The 23,084-nt window shown below is 41.8% G+C and overlaps 1 protein-coding gene across 6 annotated transcripts in view; it reads left to right on the forward strand.

Annotated features, from left to right (window-relative positions):
• Positions 1–23,084, forward strand: part of spats2 (spermatogenesis associated serine rich 2) — a 95,510-nt gene that overhangs the window by 61,102 nt on the left and 11,324 nt on the right. For all 6 annotated transcript variants that reach the window (XM_068024480.1, XM_068024482.1, XM_068024481.1 and 3 more), the window contains 3 exons: positions 190–325; positions 18,320–18,378; positions 22,313–22,422. In XM_068024480.1, coding sequence (XP_067880581.1) covers positions 190–325; positions 18,320–18,378; positions 22,313–22,422 — 305 coding nt within the window. The remainder of the gene's footprint in view (positions 1–189; positions 326–18,319; positions 18,379–22,312; positions 22,423–23,084) is intronic.

The raw sequence follows: 23,084 nt of genomic DNA on the forward strand, positions 1-23,084 counted from the left end.
AGACCTTAGTCATTGGAAGGCTTTTTTTTCCCCCCCCCACATCCTGGCACTTGTTCTTGCAGCATAATCGCACAAAAGTTCCAAACCATTTTAACTGTGTTGGTGGCATTGTTTAGGTCAAATTTCACCCCCACCCCCAATTTATATCTGTATTGACTGACGATTCACTTTTTCACTTTTTTTCCCTAGGTGCTAATATAGAGAAGTCAGCAAAAGACTTGCAGCGATGTACTGTGGCCCTAGCCAGGTACCGGGCAGTTATTAAAGAGGAAATGGACATTTCTATTAAGAAGATGAAGGTGGCATTTGCTGAACTACAGAACTGGTAGGTCATTCACTGAAAATAAATGACAAATTTCACAATCAATTGCTGGGCTGCAACATAGTAAATTGGTGAAAGAAGGAAAAGAATATCACAACACAAATTTGAGCGGAAGATAAAGTGATGGATAATAATCCCCCTTAAATACTGAACTCCTTTTTAAGATGTCCCATTCTACTGTTGACATGATTGGGAAAGATTTGGATCTGTGTTTGCATTCATCTGTTAGTAACCTGTTATATATTGAACACGTTCTCAGCTAAATTCTAGCTGCATGCTCATTTAATAAGTGTAGAATGTTTAGTGGGGGGGAGGGGAGTACTCTCCATCAGGAACATGTTTGAGAGACGCATGAGTGCACTTCACAGCAGTTGGTGAGGCTTATTGTTCTGTTGGGACATGATTTGGCCTCCATGTTCCCAACTGTTATTTGGCTGGGATTGCTGAATTGTCCTTACTGTGAATTATTACTTGCATATCAATTATACCTTGCTGATGATACCTAGTTTTTTTTTTAAATCAGCTCAGTAGAAGATTTCATCATTTTGGATCTGCTTTGCATCAAGGACCCACTGATATCAATTTTGGATACGTCAGTTATTCCATAGAAGTATTTGGAAACTATATTCACATTTAGGTCGCTCCAAGATAATGAGGTGGCTGAGGCAAGATAAGTCACTGTTGAGCAGTATCTGTCTATTTAAGGAAAGCGCAATCACTATGTAATTGTTATATTTCTAGGCAGTATGAATGTATAGGGAACTTGATTTTGTCACCAAGCCCTTACATCCTTACTGTGTGTCTTTAGTCATATCCTGCTGCCTGACTGCACCCATAACAAATACAAGATCTTTTGTAATAAGTGTAAACTAATTTCAATTAAGTGCAATTAAGTCCAAATCTGTCAGTATATGATTCTCTTGTGGAACACTTCCAGAAACTACTTTCTATAAACTACTAATACCTGTGATCTTGTACAATTCTTTAATTCTACTTCATAACCTAAACTTTCAGAATTCACTATCCCTGAGGAATGGGTGTCTCTCCCCTGACCCTCACCATTCCCCACGAGTTATTTTCTCTTGTCTTGTGTCCTTATGCACTTCATTTTGCACCAGTCAGGTGGGAAGGTGACCTGTTCACAGGAATCTACCAGTCCAACTTTGAACTTGCCACCGATTTGGTTCACTTGACCTCAATAATGCTGCTGCAATTAGGAGCTTGTCATTTGGAGAATTGCAAGGGAGAGCCCACATCCATGCATTCTGTGGAATTGTGCCACTGATCTCCCTTCCAATAATATTTTGAACTTTTGATGTGCTTCCATCACTTTGAAATTATAGTGGCTGTTCAAATATTTGTGTAGAAATGTCCCTGGGTCGTTATTTTCTTGTATTTCTCAGTGTCTTTTGAGACTCTCTTGAGCCGTACAAGACCATAAGACTCTAGGTAACACCCGCCGCCACGTCCCACTGCCTGGACTATGGTTCACGATGGTGAGAAGCAATCACTAGATCTCCAGGTGAATCTGCCAGCAACATGATATCGTCTGTGAAAAAGAACGTAGCAATGCTTTAGAAGTGTTTGGAACAGACACTCCGAGGCGATCCCTTTACAACACAATCCACTACATGACACCAAATAGGACGAATAATAGTGGGCAACCTTGCATTGCGTTTCTTTCGACTGTGCTAGATTCAGGTGAGTTTCCCATCTAAACTAACACAGATCTTAGACCTGGATTACATATAGTAGGTAAAACCGAAGATTTGGCCTTTTACATCCCGGATCTTCCAATTTCATCATGGGAGCCCCATAAGACACAAGGTTGAAAGTCTTATAAAACTCATTGGAAGCTGTACCTAAGGTCTACCTGGGCCATAGGAAATACTTGATTATAAAATTTAGTAAATAAGTACCATGTTAAAACAAATTAGTACAGTCTATATACATGGGCGGGGGCGGTTAGCCGCTGGTCCAAGCAATCGTTTTTTGCTCTTTCACCTAACTTAAGTCATTGAAACCTCTACACTAGTTTTTAAGTTTTATGATGCATAAATAAGAAAATTAACTGTTACCAGTAAAATAGAATGCAGTGAATTTGATTGTCATTTAGGACCTAATGAGATTGTTAGTTGCAGTCTGGTAACTTGAGTGCATCATACAGAAAAACCCTGTGTAGCCTAGAGGTGAAGTATTGCCCTCTAACTGTCCTTTTGTGGAAATTAGGAAAGTACTTGATATAATGCAACATTCATGGAAAAAACATGAGTGACCATGACAATCAATTGTATTTGTGGTGATTTGTTGTTGGTTGAATTTGAAATCTAGCAAAAGAAGACGCGATTTTTGGAACAACGCTTGCTGTGAACCACAAATTGTATTTTGCACAACATAAATAATTATATTTATGATCATTTGAAGCAACTTTTGCTAAATGGATTTTATTCTCAAATGTTGCAATAGTCACTGAACAAGGGGTTATCTCTGTATTAGCATTCTGCTGGATTACTCCGCAGGTTTCGAGTCGCTGCACAGCTTTTTGACCTTTGAGAGCTACGGTGACGTTGTTATAGATCCACAGAGCAAATAGTAGCATACTTTTCGCAATAGTGCGTGATTATATTTCTAGGACAAAGAGCAGCAATAATTGTGTTTCACAGTATTGTAATTGATAAAATCAAAATGCAAAATTCAATCATTAAATCTCCACAAAGGTTGAAGTCTTCATTTTTGTGAAATCTTAATGTGCCAGAGACATTGTATCTGTCATACTTGGAACATTCTTCCACAACTTAAAGGTCATTGTAACTCCTCCCTCCACTTGGGTTCATTTGCTCTGTTGTATTACTCTTGAAGATACGTGTCATTTGTGGCTATTTGCTCCTAGTTATTGCTAAGCAACAGGGCTTAGGCAGTTCATTCCTCAAATGTCATGTGATTTACATGAAAACAAAACTTAAATCGAATTGGAAAGGCAGGGCCATACTGGAAATTCTACCTAGCATTTTGTGATTCAAATTTTTCTTGGTTAAAATTCACAGTGCAATGGATTAGAGCAGCTTCATGCATTTTTGCAAAGCATTGGGATTCAGGTTGGGTTCGCTCAAGGGTGGGGGTGGGATTGTAACCTGGCTGTTCCATTCCCAGTAGCCACAGACTTTAGAACAACATAGATGGAAGTCTGAAAGCAGATCATCCACCTTGTTTGTTGCAGGAGGTGCCAAGTCTGGGGAAACCAGGGGGACGAACCTAAGAACAAAAGACACGCCTTGAAATGTTTCCATTACTTTAGAAAAGATTTCTATTGGTTTCTATTGCACAGAATAATTTCCTTCAAAACAATAACTTATCAGAATTTTTTTATGGGAAGTGCGTAGAGAAATTAAAATGGAGGAATGACTTGTGAATAGAGACTAAGACTATTTGCAGACATAAAGGGTAAATGTCAAGGTGCCATTGGATAGAATGCTTATATAATAGGGACAAGTAACTAAATAATGCACTAATTTCAAAACCACCAGTTTGTTTTGATATTGGGTTCCTTGTTGGCTTAGTACCATAGTGGTTGGTTTGATCAAGTAAGTGATTTAACTAAGTTAATCACACCCCTTTCCAGATGTGCTTATAGAGAGATACAGCACTGAAACAGGCCCTTTGGCCCACCGAGTCTGTGCTGACCATCAACCACCCATTTATACTAATCCTACATTAATCCCATATTCCCTACCATCGACCTACACTAGGGACAATTTACAATGGCCAATTTACCTATCAACCTGCAGGTCTTTGGCGGTGGGAGGAAACCGGAGCACCTGGCGAAAACCCAAGCGGTCACGGAGAACTTGCAAACTCCACACAGGCAGTACCCAGAACTGAACCCGGGTCACTGGAGCTGTGAGGCTGCAGTGCTAACCACTGCGCCGCCCCACATCTGGAAAGATATAGCTGTCTCGTGCTTCCTTTTGATGAAGGAGTAAAGAAACACGCAATGGTCATTTTGAAACTGGATAAGAATTTTAAAAAGGAGAGAAAATGTTATATGAAGATTATTTTGCAGTTCTGTATCCTTACACTCAATTTTATAATACACAACCATCATTAGCTTCAGGAGAGGAGGGAAGGTAATTGGAATTAAAGAACATTAGTTTATTTATTCATTCTCAGGATGTGGGCGTTGCTGGCAAGGCCGGCCTTTATTGCCCATCCCTGGTTGCTGAGAAGGTTGTGGATTTTCTTGAACCACAGATAGCATATTGATACAACTGAATAGCTTGTTCGTCCACTTTTTTTTTTAATTCATTCATGGGATGTGGGCGTCACTGGCTAAGCCAGCACTTATTGCCCATCCCTAATTGCCCTTGAGAAGGTGGTGGTGAGCTGCCTACTTGAACCGCTACAGTCCGTGAGGTAGGGGCACCCACAGTGCTGTTAGGAAGGGAGTTCCAGGATTTTGACCCAGTGACAGTGAAGGAATGGCGATTATAGTTCCAAGTCAGGATGGTGTGTGACTTGGAGGGGAGCTTGCAGGTGGTGGTGTTCCCATGCATTTGCTGCCCTTGTCCTCCTAGCTGGCAGAGCTCACAGGTTTGGAAGGTGCTGTTGAAGGAGCCTTGGTGCATTGCTGCAGTGCATCTTGTAGATGGTACACACTGCTGCCACTGTGCGTCGGTGGTGGAGGGAGTGAATGTTTGTGGATGGGGTGCCAATCAAGTGGGCTGCTTTGTCCTGGATGGTGTTGAGCTTCTTGAGTGTTGTTGGAGCTGCACTCATCCAGGCAAGTGGAGAGTATTCCATCACGCTCCTAACTTGTGCCTTGTAGATGGTGGACAGGCTTTGGGGAGTCAGGAGGTGAGTTACTCGCCACAGGATTCCTAGCCTCTGACCTGCTCTTGTAGCCGCAGTATTTATATGGCTACTCCAGTTCAGTTTCTGGTCAATGGTAACTCTGGGATGTTGATAGTGGGGGATTCAGCGATGGTAATGCCATTGCATGTCAAGAGGAGATGGTTAGATTCCCTCTTGTTGGAGATGGTCATTGCCTGGCACTCGTGTGGCACGAATGTTACTTGCCACTTAGCATCCCAAGCCTGGATATTGTCCAGGTCTTGCTGCATTTCTACACTGACTGCTTCAGTATCTGAGGAGTTGCGAATGGTGCTGAACATTGTGCAATCATCAGCGAACATCCCCACTTCTGACCTATATGATTGAAGGAAGGTCATTGATGAAGCAGCTGAAGATGGTTGGGCCTAGGTCACTACCCTGAGGAACTCCTGCAGTGATGTCCTGGAGCTCAGATGATTGTTCTCCAACCACCACAGCCATCTTCCTTTGTGCTAGGTATGACTCCAACCAGCGGAGAGTTTTCCCCCGATTCCTGTTGACTTCAGTTTTGCTCGGGCTCCTTGATGCCATACTCGGTCAAATGCTGCCTTGATGTCAAGGGCAGCTACGCTCACCTTGCCTCTGGAGTTTAGCTCTTTTGTCCATGTTTGAAACAAGGCTGTAATGAAGTCAGGCGCTGAGTGGCCCTGGCGGAACCCAAACTGAGTGTCACTGAGCAGGTGATTGCTAAGCAAGTGCCGCTTGATGGCACTGTCGATGACCCCTTCCATCACTTTACTGATGATTGAGAGTAGACTGATGGGGCAGTAATTGGCTGGGTTGGACTTGTACTGCTTTTTGTGTATGGGCATACCTGGGCAATTTTCCACATTGCCGGGCAGATGCTAGTGTTGTAGCTGTATTGGAACAGCTTGGCTAGGGGCGTGGCAAGTTCTGGAGCACAGGTACTATTGCCGGAATATTGTCAGGGCCCATAGCCTTTGCAGTATCCAGTGCCTTCAGTCGTTTCTTGATATCAGAGTGGCTGAAATCTGGCATCTGTAATGCTGGGGACTTCAGGAGGGGGCTGAGATGGATCATCAACTCGGCACTTCTGGCTGAAGATTGTTGCAAATGCTTCAGCCTTATCTTTCACACTGATGTGCTGGGCTCCCCCATCATTGAGGATAGGAATAATTGTGGAGCCACCTCCTCCAGTTAGTTGTTTAATTGTCCACCACCATTCACGGCTGGATGTGGCAGGACTGCGAAGCTTAGATCTGATCCGTTGGTTATGGGATCGCTTAGCTCTGTCTATCGCATGCTGCTTACGCAGTTTGGCACGCAAGTAGTCCTGGGTTGTAACTTCACCAGGTTGATACCTCATTTTGAGGTATGTCTGGTGCTGCTCCTGTTATGCCCTCCTGCACTCTTCATTGAACCAGGATTGGTCCCCCGGCTTGATGGTAATGGTAGAGTGGGGGATATGCTGGGCCATGATGTTACAGATTGTGGTTGGGTACAATTCTGCTGCTGCTGATGGCCCACAGCGCCTCATGGATGCCCAGTTTTGCATTGCTAGATCTGTTTGAAATCTATCCCATTTAGCACAGTGGTAGTGCCACACAACACGATGGAGGGTGTCCTCAATGTGAAGGCGGGGCTTTGTCTCCTAGGACTGTGCGGTGGTCACTGCTACCAATACTGTCATGGACAGATGCATCTGCGGCAGGCAGATTGGTGAGGATGAGGTCAAGTATGTTTTTCCCTCTTGGTGGTTCCCTCACTACCTGCTGCATACCCAGTCTAGCAGATATGTCCTCTGGGACTCAGCCAGCTCGGTCAGTAGTGGTGCTACCGAGCCACTCTTGGTGATGGACATTGAAGTCCCCCACCCAGAGTACATTCTGTGCCATTGCCACCCTCAGTGCTTCCTCCAAGTGGCGATCAACATGGAGGAGTACTGATTCATCAGATGAGGGAGGGCGGTAGGTGGTAATCAGCAGGAGGTTACCTTGCCCATGCTTGACCTGACGCCATGAGATTTCATGGGGTCCAGAGTCAATGTTGAGGACTCCCAGGGCAACTCCCTCCCAACTGTATACCACTGTGCCGCCACCTCTGCTGGGTCTGTCCTGTCGGTGGGACAGGACATACCCGGGGATGGTGATGGCAGTGTCTGGGACATTGTCTGTAAGGTATGATTTTATGAGTATGACTATGTCAGGCTGTTGCTTGACTAATCTGTGGGACAGCTCTCCCAATTTTGGCACAAGCACCCAGATGTTAGTAAGGAGGATTTTGCAGGGTCGACACGGCTGGGTTTGCGGTTGTTGGTGCCTCGGTCGATGCCAGGTGGTCCGCCCGGTTTCATTCTGTTTTATTGACTTCATAGCGGTTAGATACAACTGAGTGCCTTGCTGGGCCATTTCAGAAGGTATTTAACAGTCAACCACATTGCTGTGGGTCTGGAGTCACATGTAGGCCAGACCAGGTAAGGACAACAGATTTCCTTCCCTAAAGGACATTAGTGAACCAGATGGGTTTTTACAACAATCGACAATCATAGCCATCATTAGATGATAATTCAAATTCCACCTTCTGCTGTGGTGGGACTCGAACCACTGTCCCTCGAGAAATACCCTGGGTCTCTGGGTTACTAGTCCAGTGACAATACTACTGCACCACCGCCTCCCCTTCGGAGGCCAATTAAGAGTCGATCACATTGGTGTGCAGTTGGAGTCACATATAGGGCAGACTGGGTAAGGATGGGCAGATTTCCTTTGCTAAAGTACATTGGTGAACCAGTTGTGTTTTACAATAATCAAGCACCCAAGTTTATGCAACCTGACCTAATTTAACTCGTTTTGAGCTCCTGTATCATTCTGTGAGTCTGCGCTGTACTCCCTCAAGGCCAATATGTGCTTGAGATTGAGTGTCCAAAACTGAATGTAGTACTCCAGATGGGGTCTGGCCATGGCTCTGTGTAACTGAAGTATAATTTCCTTCCCTTTGCATTCCAGTCCCATTAAGATTAACCTTTTGATTACATTTTATACCTGTGTACTAGTACCAGTACACTCATCCCTTTGCTCCTCCACAGTTCCCAGTCTCTTTTCATAAGATATTCTAATTTGTCTTTCTTGGATTCAAACCTCTCACGTTCCCACTTTAAACTCCATCTGTCACAATTTTGCCTATTCATTTAATCTGTATATTCCTTTGTAACCTCCTGCTCCCACCTACACACTTGCTATGCTTCCTAACTTGGTGTCATCTGCAAATTTGGACATGCAGTCCTCAATTCCTACAGCCATCCAAGTCATTGATGTATATGGTGAAACTCTAAGGCCCCAATACGGATCTTCGGGGAATACCACCTGTCACATTTGTCCAATCAGTACATTGCTTTTATCCATTTTTCATGCTGCCTCATACCTCCCAACAAATTACCAACCCTGTGTCGCAAAGTTCTCTCCAATTCCATGCGCGCTCATCTTTGTAAATAAAATTTGTGCACAACGTTATCAAATATCTTCTGGGAGTCCACATGGGCAACATCCATTGACCCGCCTCTATTCACCACGTTAGTGACTGTCTGTCTCAAAAAATAAAACTAGATTAGTCTACCCTTCACAATTCCAGTGAAGACTTTTCTCCATTCCCATCTTTTAACTTGTATTACATCCATTAAATTCCTCTCCTTGACTTATTTTTAGGTTCCCTTGTACTGTTGGTATTTTGTCATCCTCTTCTACTGTGACAACAGATGTAAAGTATTCATTTAAGAAGTCTACCATTTCCTTATTACCCACCATAGTCTCATGATAGTAATACATTCCTATGCAAAGTATTAAATCCAAACTTTTTTTTTTCTGAGATTTGATTTTTTTTTTCAAATGTTCAATTACCAAAATAATTAGTTGGCTGAGCCCTTGTATTTTAACAGGTTAAATAAACTAGTTGTAAATGTAATAGTTTGATGGTTTCACTTTCCCATGTAAGTGCACACTAAGCTCTTCATTTCCTAACAGCATTTTTTTAGAATTGGTGTAATTTCCTTTTATTCTCTTATGAAATGCATGATCTTACTGCCTTACTCATCTTTTGATCATACTTACTGAACATGCAGTTTCCCTGTGATCGACTGCATGATATCTGTCAATCTCCTTGAATGATGTCTCAAACACCTTAAATAGGTTTTTATGATTAGATTACAACCTTTAAATCACTCCCTGTAATCCACTGTACTGCAGTATCTTCAACTGTTAATTAATAACAAATGAGGCAAGGAATGTAAATAAAATCATCCATCAAAATCTGGAACACAAAACCGAACGTTTGCTGGAGTTCTGTCAAAACTTCAGTATTATTGATCAATATTTTTATCCACCTAACTGAAGAACTGTAACACCAAGAACAAAAATTGTTTTGGTGTTTTAAAAACCTTCCTCTTTACACATACAATAACTTGGTTAAGTAGCAAATAGCATTATGTAGGAAAAATGACGTAGGAAAAATGACTAAACCAGCCAACTCATCAAAGGGTTCCGAAGAAGGGTCACTGACCCGGAACGTTAACTCTGCTTCTCTTTTCACAGATGCTGCCAGACCTGCTGAGTGGTTCCAGCATTCCTTGTTTTTATTTCATCAAAGGGTGTGATTTTAATCGCTTAATACTAGCATTCAGGTGATGGATGTTTTCTCATTTTTGCTGTTTTGTCACCTTTCCTCTTTAATTGGGCTGTAACCTTTATAATGGATCTCTGTGATCCATAAGGTATACTCACCATGATGAGAGCCATGCAGTAAGCTGTCAATTACCAGTGGATTGCACCCTCATGGGACAGTCTTTTTAAATACAGGAAATTGCACATCAGTAGGTTGCAGGGTATGAGAGGAAGTGGTCTTAATAACAAATGATTTAAGGGGTTTGATCTCCATTCCTAATTTTTTGTTAAATTTCTGATTTAAAAAAAAACTCTTCTATTGCAGATCTGCGTTGTGTAATTAATTGCTGCCTTTTCTATCCTGTGTGCCCAGATACCTCTGTGGAGTGAGGTGGTTAACAGTGCACGAGGCCACCATCTGGTCATATATTTTAAAAATGAATTCTGTTGTCTTTACAAGTTTTGTTTTGAGGCATGGTTCATGTGCTGCAAGTAGTCACTCTTTTTATGTGGGCCTAAGTGTTAATTGTAGCTCCTCAACCAATGAGGGACACCGCAACTGAGCCAGAAACTGCCCTTTACCCCATGCACTTCCAGCTGGATAGCAGTCAGAAGTTGTGCTGTAACTGGAGAGTAAAGTTTAATGTAAGAAGGTCCATTAATGGTGTACATTACATTTAATTATTTCAAAGATTAAACCGCTACCTTTTGAAAGCTGGACTGAGATAAAGACAACACCAAAGGGGTGGAAATTTGGGCACAGCTGTAACTTGGTTAGTCAGATATGACCTTCAGTTCTCTGGGTCGCAGTATCATTTTGATCCAAGTTTAGACACTGAAACTGATAATGTGCCATCTAATTTGATTATGTTCTAGTTTCTGTTTTCTATTGATTTGCACCAGTTGTATACCTGCTGTGTAGGGGTCATTTTACCCCTTTTATTTATATTCAGAAAATTACATAGATTTTGTGGCTGTTGTACATTTAACGGTAGATCAGACATTGCATTTTTGACAACTTGTCAATTAAAATACCAGTGTGATTTGTGTGAAGGTTTGCTAACTGTTATTAGGCCCATAGTTCATCGGAAGTGAGTATGCATGGGCGTATTTGGGTGTTTCTCTTTATGTCCTGTTCCAGCATACTGGTATATCGCAATTACAGAAAAGTTTACACTTCCAAAATTTGAGGAACTCTTAGCATTAAAACATTTAATTGAAAGCTGCTGGAGGGGTGTGTGTACGTGTACATACCCAAAGAAAAATGAAAATTGACAAAAATACAGCCTTTTTGGGGAGGATATTTTGTTCTTCAACACACTTTTCTATGATCAGTGAGAGGAGCAGGTGAGAGTTGTTTGGAGGAATGCAAAATAAGAAGGTCTTTAAACTTTATGGCTCCACAGATCTCCAGTAGATCTCTTGACCAAGGGATTCAGTTCTTGTGTGAACTGTGACATTTTACAACAAGTAGAGAGTCAGTGAAATAATAATTATAACTAAAATGCAAAGCACACCATAACATAAATTAGGATACATCTGATAGATATCATGCATTCTGTTTATAATTTTAAAAAGTTATTATAGGTATATACATAGTGTTCAATCTCGCATATTCTCACTTCTCAGCACCAGACCCTAGCCCATTATTTTCTCCTCCTGTTCCCACCCAGTTCGAAGTTTCTTGAGCACCACTGTATATTACAGTAGCTGCTAGATGACCCCTCCATACCCATCTGCAACCCAGAACATATTGGCTGAAATTAAAAATAGGTAAAAGATACCGATTGAGCAAATCAGTGAAGCAACATGTGTCGGAGGCATACAGAGAGAGCAAGATGTACAAAAGAGAGAGAGAAAGGAGAAAGTTAAGTGTCCTAGGCCCGACCATCTTTAGCTGCTTCATCAATGACCTTCCCTCCATCATATGGTCAGAAGTGGGGATGTTCGCTCATGATTGCACAATGTTCACCATTCGCAACTCCTCAGATACTGAAGCAGTCTGTGTCCATCTGCAGCAAGGCCTGGACAACATTCAGGCTTAGGCTGATAAGTGGTAAGTAACATTCTCGCCACACAAGTGCCAGGCAATGACCATCTCCAACAAGAGAGAATCTAACCATCTCCCCATGACATTCAATGGCATTGCCGTCACTGAATCCCCCACTATCAACATCCTGGGAGTCACTATTTACCAGAAACTGAACTGGAGTAGCCACACAAACACTGTGGCTACAAAAGCAGGTCAGAGGCTGGAATTCTGTGGCGAGTAGCCCACCTCCTGACTCCCCAAAGCCTGTCCACCATCTACAAGGCACAAGTCAGGAGTGTGATGGAATACTCTCCACTTGCCTGGATAAGTGCAGCTCCAACAACACTCAGGAAGCTCGACACCATCCAGAACAAAGCAGCCCGCTTAATCGTCACCACATCCATCAGCTATCAGATTGCCAGGTCCACCACAGAGAATTATGAACGTCTATCCCGAGGCATATCATCCTGAGGCCACCTTGAGCCCAAAGAGTCACTAGATAGAAGTACACAGAGAGGGAAAAAGAAATGGGCAGCCAGAAAGATAAACCAACTGAGCAAGCATGGAAACAGTCAACCAACGGGAACATGAAATGAATTTTTTTTTGTATGTATTGCAGGACACCTGTTGAATACAACAGTGGCTTGCTAGGCTATGCTAGAGGGCAGCCAAGAGTCAACCACATTGCTGTGGGGCTGGAGACACAAATAGGCTAGACTGGGTAAGGACAGCAGATTTCCTTCCCTAAAGGACATTAGTGAACCAGATGGGTTTTTACAATAAAGCAGTAGTTTCACAGTCACCATTACAGATCCTAGTTTTATATTTGAGTTAATCAAATCACTGACCAAAGCAAGCAAATGGACTGCTGGGTGGAGCACTACCTAGAACTGTACTCCAGGGAAAATGTTGTCACTGATACTGCCCTCAATGCAGCCCAGTCTCTGCCAGTCATGGATGAGCTGGACGAACAGCCAACAAAATCGGAACTCCGTGATGCTATTGATTCTCTAGCCAGCGGAAAAGCCCCTGGGAAGGACAGCATTACCCCTGAAATAATCAAGAGTGCCAAGCCTGCTATACTCTCAGCACTCCATGAACTGCTTTGCCTGTGCTGGGACGAGGGAGCAGTACCTCAGGACATGCGCGATGCCAATATCATCACCCTCTATAAGAACAAAGGTGACCGCGGTGACTGCAACAACTACCGTGGAATCTCCCTGCTCAGCATAGTGGGGAAAGTCTTTGTTCGAGTCGCTTTAAACAGGCTCCAGAAGCTGGCCGAGCGCGTCTACCCTGAGGCACAGTGTGGCTTTCGTGCAGAGAGATCGACCATTGACATGCAGTTCTCCCTTCGTCAGGTACAGGAGAAATTCCGCGAACAACAGATGCCCCTCTACATTGCTTTCATTGATCTCACCAAAGCCTTTGACCTCATCAGCAGACGTGGTCTCTTCAGACTACTAGAAAAGATCGGATGTCCACCAAAGCTACTAAGTATCATCACCTCATTCCATGACAATATGAAAGGCACAATTCAGCATAGCGGCACCTCATTAGACCCCTTTCCGATCCTGAGTGGCATGAAACAGGGCTGTGTTCTCGCACCCACACTATTTGGGATTTTCTTCTCCCTGCTGCTCTCACATGCGTTCAAGTCTTCAGAAGAAGGAATTTTCCTCCACACAAGATCAGGGGGCAGGTTGTTCAACCTTGCCCGTCTAAGAGCGAAGACCAAAGTACGGAAAGTCCTCATCAGGGAACTCCTCTTTGCTGACGCTGCATTAACATCTCACACTGAAGAGCATCTGCAGAGACTCATCGACAGGTTTGCAGCTGCCTGCAACGAATTTGGCCTAACCATCAGCCTCAAGAAAACGAACATCATGGGACAGGACGTCAGAAATGCTCCATCCATCAATATCGGCGACCACGTTCTGGAAGTGGTTCAAGAGTTCACCTACCTAGGCTCAACTATCACCAGTAACCTCTCTCTCAATGCAGAAATCAACAAGCGCATGGGAAAGACTTCCACTGCTATGTCCAGACTGGCCAAGAGAGTGTGGGAAAATGGCGCACTGACACGGAACACAAAAGTCCGAGTGTATCAAGCCTGTGTCCTCAGTACCTTGCTCTATGGCAGCAAGGCCTGGACAACGTATGTCAGCCAAGAGCGACGTCTCAATTCATTCCATCTTCGCTGTCTCTGGAGAATCCTTGGCATCAGGTGGCAGGACTGCATCACCAACACAGTAGTCTTCGAGGCGGCCAACATCCCCAGCTTATACACACTACTGAGTCAGCGGCGCTTGAGATGGCTTGGCCATGTGAGCCGCATGGAAGATGGCAGGATCCCCAAAGACACATTGTACAGCGAGCCCGCCACTGGTATCAAACCCACCGGCCGTCCATGTCTCCGCTTTGAAGACGTCTGCAAACTCGACATGAAGTCCTGTGACATTGATCACAAGTCGTGGGAGTCAGTTGCCAGCGATCGCCAGAGCTGGCGGGCAGCCATAAAGGCGGGGCTAAAGTGTGGCGAGTTGAAGAGACTTAGCAGTTGGCAGGAAAAAAGACAGAAGTGCAAGGAGAGAACCAACTGTGTAACAGCCCCGACAACCAATTTTTTCTGCAGCACCTGTGGAAGAGTCTGTCACTCTGGAATTAGCCTTTATAGCTACTCCAGGCGCTGCTCCACAAACCACTGACCACCTCCAGGCGCTTACCCATTGTCTCTCGAGACAAGGAGGCCAAAGAGACAAAGAGAATGTTCAGATATACAGTAATTTAAAACAAAAATTCTGATGAACTATTTGATAATTAGCCCATTAATGTCACTGGGGAGAAGAGCAGCAATCTGAAATGTGTTCTGTTAACCAAACTGCATTCTATTTCCATGGCATCTTTTGTAATGTTTTTTTAGGGCTTGTCTCCAGATTGAGAATGCCTATCCTTTCACGTGCCAGAAATGTTTATTCAATGCTTTGTATTTTCAGAGAAAGAAAGAGTCCCACAAAAGCACTCGTTGCAGATGTTTACTATACCTGAGTGCCATCTTAAAATTCTAACCTTTGTAGCCCCTCTTTTCTTCACTCAAAGCACGTGAACTAATACTTAGTTAGTATTACGTTGCTATGATTTTGAGCATCCCGGAATGCTAATGCCAGATTATTCTTTGTGATAGTATTCAAACTTCACCAGATTTTATTTTCCCATGTGGATGAGATTACAGCTATTTAGCATATACGTAATGGACACTGACTGCACTGGTAGATGAATGGAGCATTGTGGTAGTGAGTCTGTTCTGCTCTCGTAAAATGTTGAACAAAAAACTGTTGTCAGTTAACTTTTACCACAAGCTGGTTTTACATTTGATATCAACAATGTGTTTTTCACCACCTTTGACAGATTTTGTCACTGTTGACATGAAGCAGAATAAGAATCTGAAAATTGCTGTCTAATGGAAGCTTGTTCTTGAAAAAATGACAGGCATGAAAGGTTTTCAGGAATGATCACATAGCACTTTATATCTTTTGGGTCAGTTGACAAATAAATATATTTGTACAAGCTCTTTTCATATCAGGGGACCTTATCCTCGCAAAACACTGCTTAATCTATGGACTGAAAATTATTTGTGTGGCTCTCGTGGCATATTAAATGGTAGAGCATGGGTTGTGTGTATGATTGGGGGTGTAATAGCTGAGCAGTTAGGGCACCTGACCAGCAACCTAGAGGTTGGTCGTTCAAATCCCACCAGTTGTTGAGTTGAATTCAATAACATGCTTGCCATTGCCCTTACAGGAAGGGAATCTGTCACCCATACGTGACTCTGGTTCCACAGTGCATGACTGACTCTTGCAGATGGGCAATAAATGCTGCCTTGACAGTGTTGCCCCCACCCCCAGAACAAAAATTATTCCCAGTTTAATCGTGGTTTTGGTCTCTTGTCTGCTCCTCTCCCCTCAATGGCAAAGCTAAATTTAAGTGGCATTGGCAAAGCCCAGAACTTATGGTGAATCCTGCTTCTCAACTAGGAGCTGGTACAGGTATAGCATGATTGAGGGGAAAATCTTTTTAGCCATATATTAAATGAATTCAGGTAATCAACGCAGTTCCTTGTGGACATGGGCCCACAGCACAAAACTGTCCTTAATTTGACACTGACGATCTCCGTCAGAGGCGCCATAGGCAGGCTGGTGTGGGAAATGGAAAAATGTCAGGATAGCACAGTGGGGGATGCTCTCCTGAGATTGGGGTTGAGACACATTGTTGGAGCAGCGATGAGGGAACTTCACTCTGCATGTAACAGTGATGCACCTGGCCTGGATATGTTTGATGTTGACATTGGGTTCTCTTCCCAACACTAATTTGATGCTTACAAAAGTCACTTCTTTTTTTAAAGAAAAGGGTTTGTGATTTTTTTTAAAAGTGATTCCTGTAGTTCTACTTATGGCACTCTAATATTTCAGTGGTGGTGTGATACAGATTTTTTAAACACTTATTTAATTTCCCTGTGTAAAGAAATAGTTCAAATGTTTGTATTCTTAAAAATTGTGTGTCATGAATTGTGATGCATTTTTGTCTGTTGATCAGTGCAACTTGTAAATCTCAGGTGCTGTAGAATTGTTTTGGTGTTTTTTGCTCCTGTGTAGTGCCACTGTGGTTGAGCCACTGTGATGCAAGCAACTGTATATCTATCATGTTACTGAAAGCTATTCCTTTTTTTAAAATAAGTACCAGACTATTGACTGTCCTTACTAATGAGTACTAAATTGCTGTAATCACGTTCAGATATCATTTTGAAACACAGGATTTCATTAAGTCTTGAAATCACTTCCTGATGGATGTTTTGTAGTACACCAGATAATTGATATTGTAATTAGGTTCTTCATTTGGATTCCAGTTATGCTGTACTGCATTTTATCATTGGTCTGAGGTTTTGAAAGTATTTCGCACCATGCTCAGCAAGCAAGATTTTACAGGAAAAGTGTTGAAGGTGCCTGTGATAGCAAGGTCTGTCAGCTGATTGAGGGGGAGGTCTGTGACCAGAATATATTGTATAGAGAATAATTGACATTTGAGTGTATTAATTGGAGAGTAAGGTTCAGGTAATCTAAAACACAGTAGAAAATTTTAAAGTGTATGAATGTCATTTGCTTTTTAAGATTGTAACCATGTTTGATTGTTTTGTTTGAAATGAAGAATTAATTCCCTCATCATGCAGGTTTCCCCCTTCACTTAGCTGAGTCAAGTTCAGTGATGATCACAATGCTGGATGTAAGACATTTATCACTGCACTTAACTTTAGTTGCCCGACGAGTGGGATCAGGTTGCACGTGAAAGGGAATAAAAAGCTCTAGTCTGTTCAGTTCATCCATATTCTGAATGGGAATACTACTCCCACTTGAAATATTATAACCTTTTTGAGTAAAATAAGAGAATTGGGTTATTGGCACAATCACAATATTATCCATTAATGGTTTGCATTCTACTTTTGTTCTACAGCTCGGGAACACAACTGTTGGTAATGTGGATTGGTTAAATACGATTTCACATCTGTTTAGTTGTTCCAAATTACATTTTACATTTGTTACTGGCTCATTAGATTATGGTCACCAATATTTGCATGGGGGCATCTGGAATAAATGGCATTGCAAAACCACTCTTGCATATTAAAATGGTCAGGGATCTGGCATAACTGATCCCTGCCCACCCCGTGATCACCACTAAACCTACGGGTGTTGGGAGGAAAATCCTGCCCTGAATTTTATGAAGAACATGCAACTTTAAGCAGTTAACAATCCATACAAGAATTTTAGCTTCTATGGGCTTTACTGTTGCTAAAACAATTTTTAATGTTTTAAAAATCTTGCATTTTCTTGACTAATTATCAGGTCAGTACCAGTTGTCTTTTACTTGATCGAATCGTATTGATCGAGGTAGAAAATCTAATTAAATGACTTCAAGTTTTTGAAAAAATAATGTTGCTATGCAACATCCCAGGTCTTTCACATTTTTTTTCGAAATCACACTCTCCATTTTGTGTGATTATTCAAAAGATTAATTCCTATCTGAAAACTGCTAATTTCAATGTCTGGAGCTACATGGATGAAAATTCCATTTTGTTTCACACAACAATGTCAGAGCTTCTTTTAAAAAGCAACTTTTTCATAACTGATTACATGCTGCAACTCCCTTAAGCATTTTGAAAAAAATATATAATTTAGGTATATTGCAACAGAAAAAGGAACAAGACACTTATTAACTTGATTGATATCACAAATCCCAATCCTTTATAACATTCCTAAAAGGTTACTTTCTAAAAATCTGATCACAGTCCTTTTCTAATTTTCAGAAAGGGGTTAAAATATGATTTAAACCAGTTGCGGTTAGGCATTATATCCCAGTGGGGCATCACATTTCTAATTGTGGAAATCCACAAATAAACTTTTCTTGCTTTCATTGCAGTTTTATGGACAGAGAGGTGGCACTGTTGGGAGAAATGGATAAAGTCAAAGCAGCAGCATGTAAGTGTCTGACTGTTTTGCAACTTATAATATCCTGTTGTAGGAGTTATTGCGGTGGCAGTTTGTGGAGTGCTCAGGTATGTTTCTGGTCTATTAAACTCAAGTCTTTAATGTAATAACAAATGATGGGATAGAAAGCCATATTTCCAAATTTGCCAATGACGCAAAGATAGGTGGCATTGTAAACAGTGTAGATGGAAGTGTAAAATTAAAGAGAGATATTGAAGTGGATGGGCAGAACTGTGACAAATGGATTTCAATGTAAGGTCATCCACTTTGGAGTTAAAAAGGATAGAACAGGAGACTTAAAATGGTAAAAAGCTAGAAACCGTGGAGGTCCAAAGAGACTTGGCGGTCCAGGTACATAAATCATTGTCATGAACAGATACAGAAAATAATCAAAAAGACTAATGGAATGGTGGCCTTTATATCTCGAGGACTAGAATACTTCAGCTACACAAAACCCTGGTTAGACCATACCTGGAGCACTGTGAGCAGTTCTGGGCACCACACCGTAGGGAGCACAGTGTAGATTTACTAACATGATACTTGGACTCCAAGGGTTAAATTAAAAGGAGAGATTGCACATACTAGGGTCATATTCCTTGGAATTTTGAAGGTTAAGGAGTGATTTCATCTGAGTTTTCAAGACATTAAAGGGAATAGATACAGTAGATAGAAACTATTTCTGCTCGTTGGTGCGTGAAGGACTGGGGGACAGAGTCTAAAAATTAGAGCCAGACCTTTCAGGAGTGAAATTAGGAAACACTTCTACATACAAAGGGCTGGATTTTGTAGTCTGGTGGCGGGCGCAGATCATGGCAGCCCTACCCCACGGGACCTGTGCCGGCGCGATTATGCAGCAGGCAGCCATTTTACATATTCACAGCAGCCACCCAGCATCTCTTTCTTCGCCCCCTTCTCCCCCCCCCCACCCCCCCCTCAAAATCATGTGGTGGGGTGGCCTCGGCGACGCCGTTCACAGCGTCACCTGTTGAAGGAGCAGGTGCCGGCACCATTTTTTATAAGGCTGCCAGCCCTGCAAACAGTGCATTGTAACGCCGAGTTCACCCCCCGCCTCACCCTCCCCTACCCAGCAGACTGCAGAGTTCACTCCTTCCCCACCTCGGTAGCGCCAGCTTTCCCTGGATGGGAAAGTGAAGGTGTGAGTACCGCTTGTCATGCTGAGGATCGGGAAATGAAGGTAAGATCACATATTTTAATTCATGCAAATATGTTATTTAAATATGCTAAATCAGGTCCCATCACAGAGCAATGGAGGGGCCGCCACCGAGCTTCCCCACCACCAGGAAGATTGGGCCCAACAATCCCGGCATCTGGTTCCGTGGCGACCGCTGCTGCTCCGATTTTCAGCACCCGCCCCGCCACAGAACCCGACTTCGGGCTGGGAACAAAATCCAGCCCAAAGGGTAGTACAAGTTTGGAACTCTGTTCCGCAAATAACAATTGATGCTGCGTCAATTGTTAATTTCAGATCCAAGATTGATAAATTTTTGTTAACCAAAGGTATTCAGGGAAAAGGGACAAAGATGGGTTTATGGAGTTAGGCCACAAATCAGCCATGGTCTCATTGGATGGCAGAACAGTCGAGGGGTTAAATGGCTACTCCTATTCCTATGAGACACCTGCATGAAGTGGTCACCTTTTCAAGTGGATCCAAACCACTTTCCTGAGGCATATGCCCAGTGAGTCTGGGTGACGCATTGTACTTGGGTTTAAGGTTGACTACTTTTTCCAGTTTTTATTAATAACTGAACAATATTTTCAACGGGTTGCAGATCCTAACCAATTTAGAACTTCAAAAATTAGATGCATGTTTACTGTTTTGAAGTTTAGTGGAAGACTAACGAATCCCCCTACCAGATTGAATCCCAGTCTCTCCAGTGATTTGAATTTAATTCCCCTTAATGATACTCTGGGATCTTGGCTAGGCCACCAGATAGTGCACTTCACTCAGGGAAAACATCGTGCATCTAGATGAAACTACTAAATTCGTTTATAGGTAAATTATTTAAGTTTCTGAAGAAGGCTTAAATTATGCTTCCAGAGAAGCTTTAAATTATTTTTAAATTCATAGCAGAACTTTGCTGTTTGTGCAAATCTCTCCAACTGGAATTTGAAACCCACTGATGGGTAGAATGCTGACCCTTTGAGATTATATACTAGGCTGGCTGCGTAATGGAGGGTAACATGAGTACTGCTCTGCATTTATAGATGATTTAAAAATGTGTTTATGCCATGAGTTGATATTTTAATGCCAAATTAAAATATGTCCATCTTCAATGTAAAGTTTTCTGAATCACTCCCTTTGGATTTATGTGGTAAGTTGTTAAACCACTTTGAAAGTACAAGCATGTTGTATTAGTTGCATTAAATGTATATCCAAATAGCTTGGGTAAGTTTTGTGCCCCTAGCACTGACTTTTTAAAGAAACAGTCTAAATAATTAAAAGCTTTGTGTCTGGTATGCATTGGTTTTTGCACATCTATGAAGCAAAAAGTTGTTGTTGGCTGAAATACCACTATCTGTGAAGTTAACTGTATGATTGGTGCCATCTAAACAATTGGATATTTGAGCCCCTCAAATTTTTTCCAAGGTTTTTGAGCAATCAGCTAAAAATAACATCATAAAGTAAAGATTTAAACAATTCAGTAAAATATAACTAAAGTTCCCTATAAACCTCCCCATGGTCTATGATAAATATTTTCCCCTCATGAGCATAAGCTTAGGTTAGCTGCCTTCCTGAAGCTTGATTCACTCTGGGTTTTGGCAATTTTTGCCTGATCCTTGTACATGCAGCCTCGTTCTTCTAATCAGTCTCGCGTGGTGAGTTCTGGATATCATGTTCATAAATAGTGTTTTTTAAAAAAAAGCTGTGTAAGATCCTCAATTCCACAAATTTATTTTAAATCAGCAGAAATGTTGAAAGAAAAAGGGGCACTAATCATGCTTTGCCTCTAAAGTGGAAAAACAACATTGTCTTGCTCTTGAAATGAATTTATTTCATTATTATAAACAATTCTATTAAATGAAATGGTAGATGTAGAATTTATATTAAAGGAAAAAACTTTCAATTGAAGTACAATTATTTGTTCTAAAGAAGGGTCACTGACCTGAAACGTTAACTCTGCTTCTCTCTCCACAGATGCTGCCAGACCTGCTGAGTATTTCCAGCACTTCTTGTTTTTATTTCAAATTTCCAGCATCCACAGTATTTTGTTTTTATTACAATTATTTGTTTCAGTGAAGGGCTAGTATGGATTTCCCCCCCCCCCACCCCAAAAAGACTTCCACCTGCAACTTTGTAATTGATAAATACATTTCTATCTACAGCAACCAGCTGGGTTTATTTAATGTAACTTCCAGTCTGCTGCTATCATACCCAGAGCAGCCTGTGATGCCTTATTAATGGGCAGTGAAGCATGTTGCTGTAATCTGTGTTTTATTGATAGAAAATAAATTGCCTTTGGTTTTCCTCTGACCAATAGGTCAGGTAGTGAATAACCACCTCTCTAGCATCAGCCATTGAACCATCTACTAGGAGGTAGGTCTCCAGTAGGATTTTTTTCTCTTGAAGCCTCATTTTAATGGATACCTGTGAAGAATTCAATTGAATGCATATTAAACAGTGGATTGACAGCTGGTTTTTGAGGCTGATATATGTGCTTAGCCATATTAAGAAACACTTTTTTTTTACAAAAGGTTCACTTCAGTTATTTAAAAGTATATTGTACAGTTGACTTATGACCTGTTTTGTTAAATTATTTACTTAATGCGAGTGAACAGATATGACATGTCATATTGGAATTCTAGTTTGAATCTGAATTGTGTGGAATAGGTGTTTTCAAAGTTGACTGTACATAAATGTAAGGCCCTACTGAATAATGTCCTGTTGCTTCCCCACGGTTTTCAGTGGAAATCCTGGACAGTCGCCAAAAGAGAGCTGAAGCGTTGAAGAGAATGACGGACAATGCAGTCCGCATGTCTGAAGAACAGCTAGTGGAGCTCAGAGCAGATATTAAGGTAAAATAGTTGAAGTTGAAATATCGTTAAAATATGTAACAATTACAACTTGGTTTGCAATCCTAAAAGTTGGCCTCTTTTAGATACGATATAAAGTATATCCATGTTAATCTTTTCAACATCTGAACTTCACCTAACTAGGGAAAAAGAAGTACTTTACTATGGTTTAATTGAGTTTTTATCAGCTACAGTAATGCAAGTAACTTGGTGAATATTTTGCAGTAAGCCATCTTCAACATTTTTTTTTACTCCGTAACAATCTGTTGAAGAACGTTTGTGCTGAATAAAACCGATAATCCACAGTGCCATTTGTACATGCCTCCTTTGCATTCTATTCCTGAGCTGTGCATTTGCTTTCTACAATAAAGCATTTGCTTTCTACAACCTCTACAATAAAACTATTTAAGCTTTCATTAGGAGTTGGAGGTCAATTTAAGTTCTGATGACTCATTCATCCCTCTTCCATGTAAATTAAAAAGTAACTTCAACCAGTTCCACCCTGGTATAGAAATGAACCTGGGCTTTTGGTTTTGTAATGCTAATTATTTACTGGATTTCCTTTCTGTTCTTTTGAACTTCATACCTTTTTTGTTCCACCTTCCAGTGTTCCATCAGCATGCAGCATTCCTTAAAAGCAAAATACTGCGGATGCTGGAAATCTG

Source organism: Heterodontus francisci, chromosome X (assembly GCF_036365525.1).
Source record: "Heterodontus francisci isolate sHetFra1 chromosome X, sHetFra1.hap1, whole genome shotgun sequence".
Taxonomy (NCBI): domain Eukaryota; kingdom Metazoa; phylum Chordata; class Chondrichthyes; order Heterodontiformes; family Heterodontidae; genus Heterodontus; species Heterodontus francisci.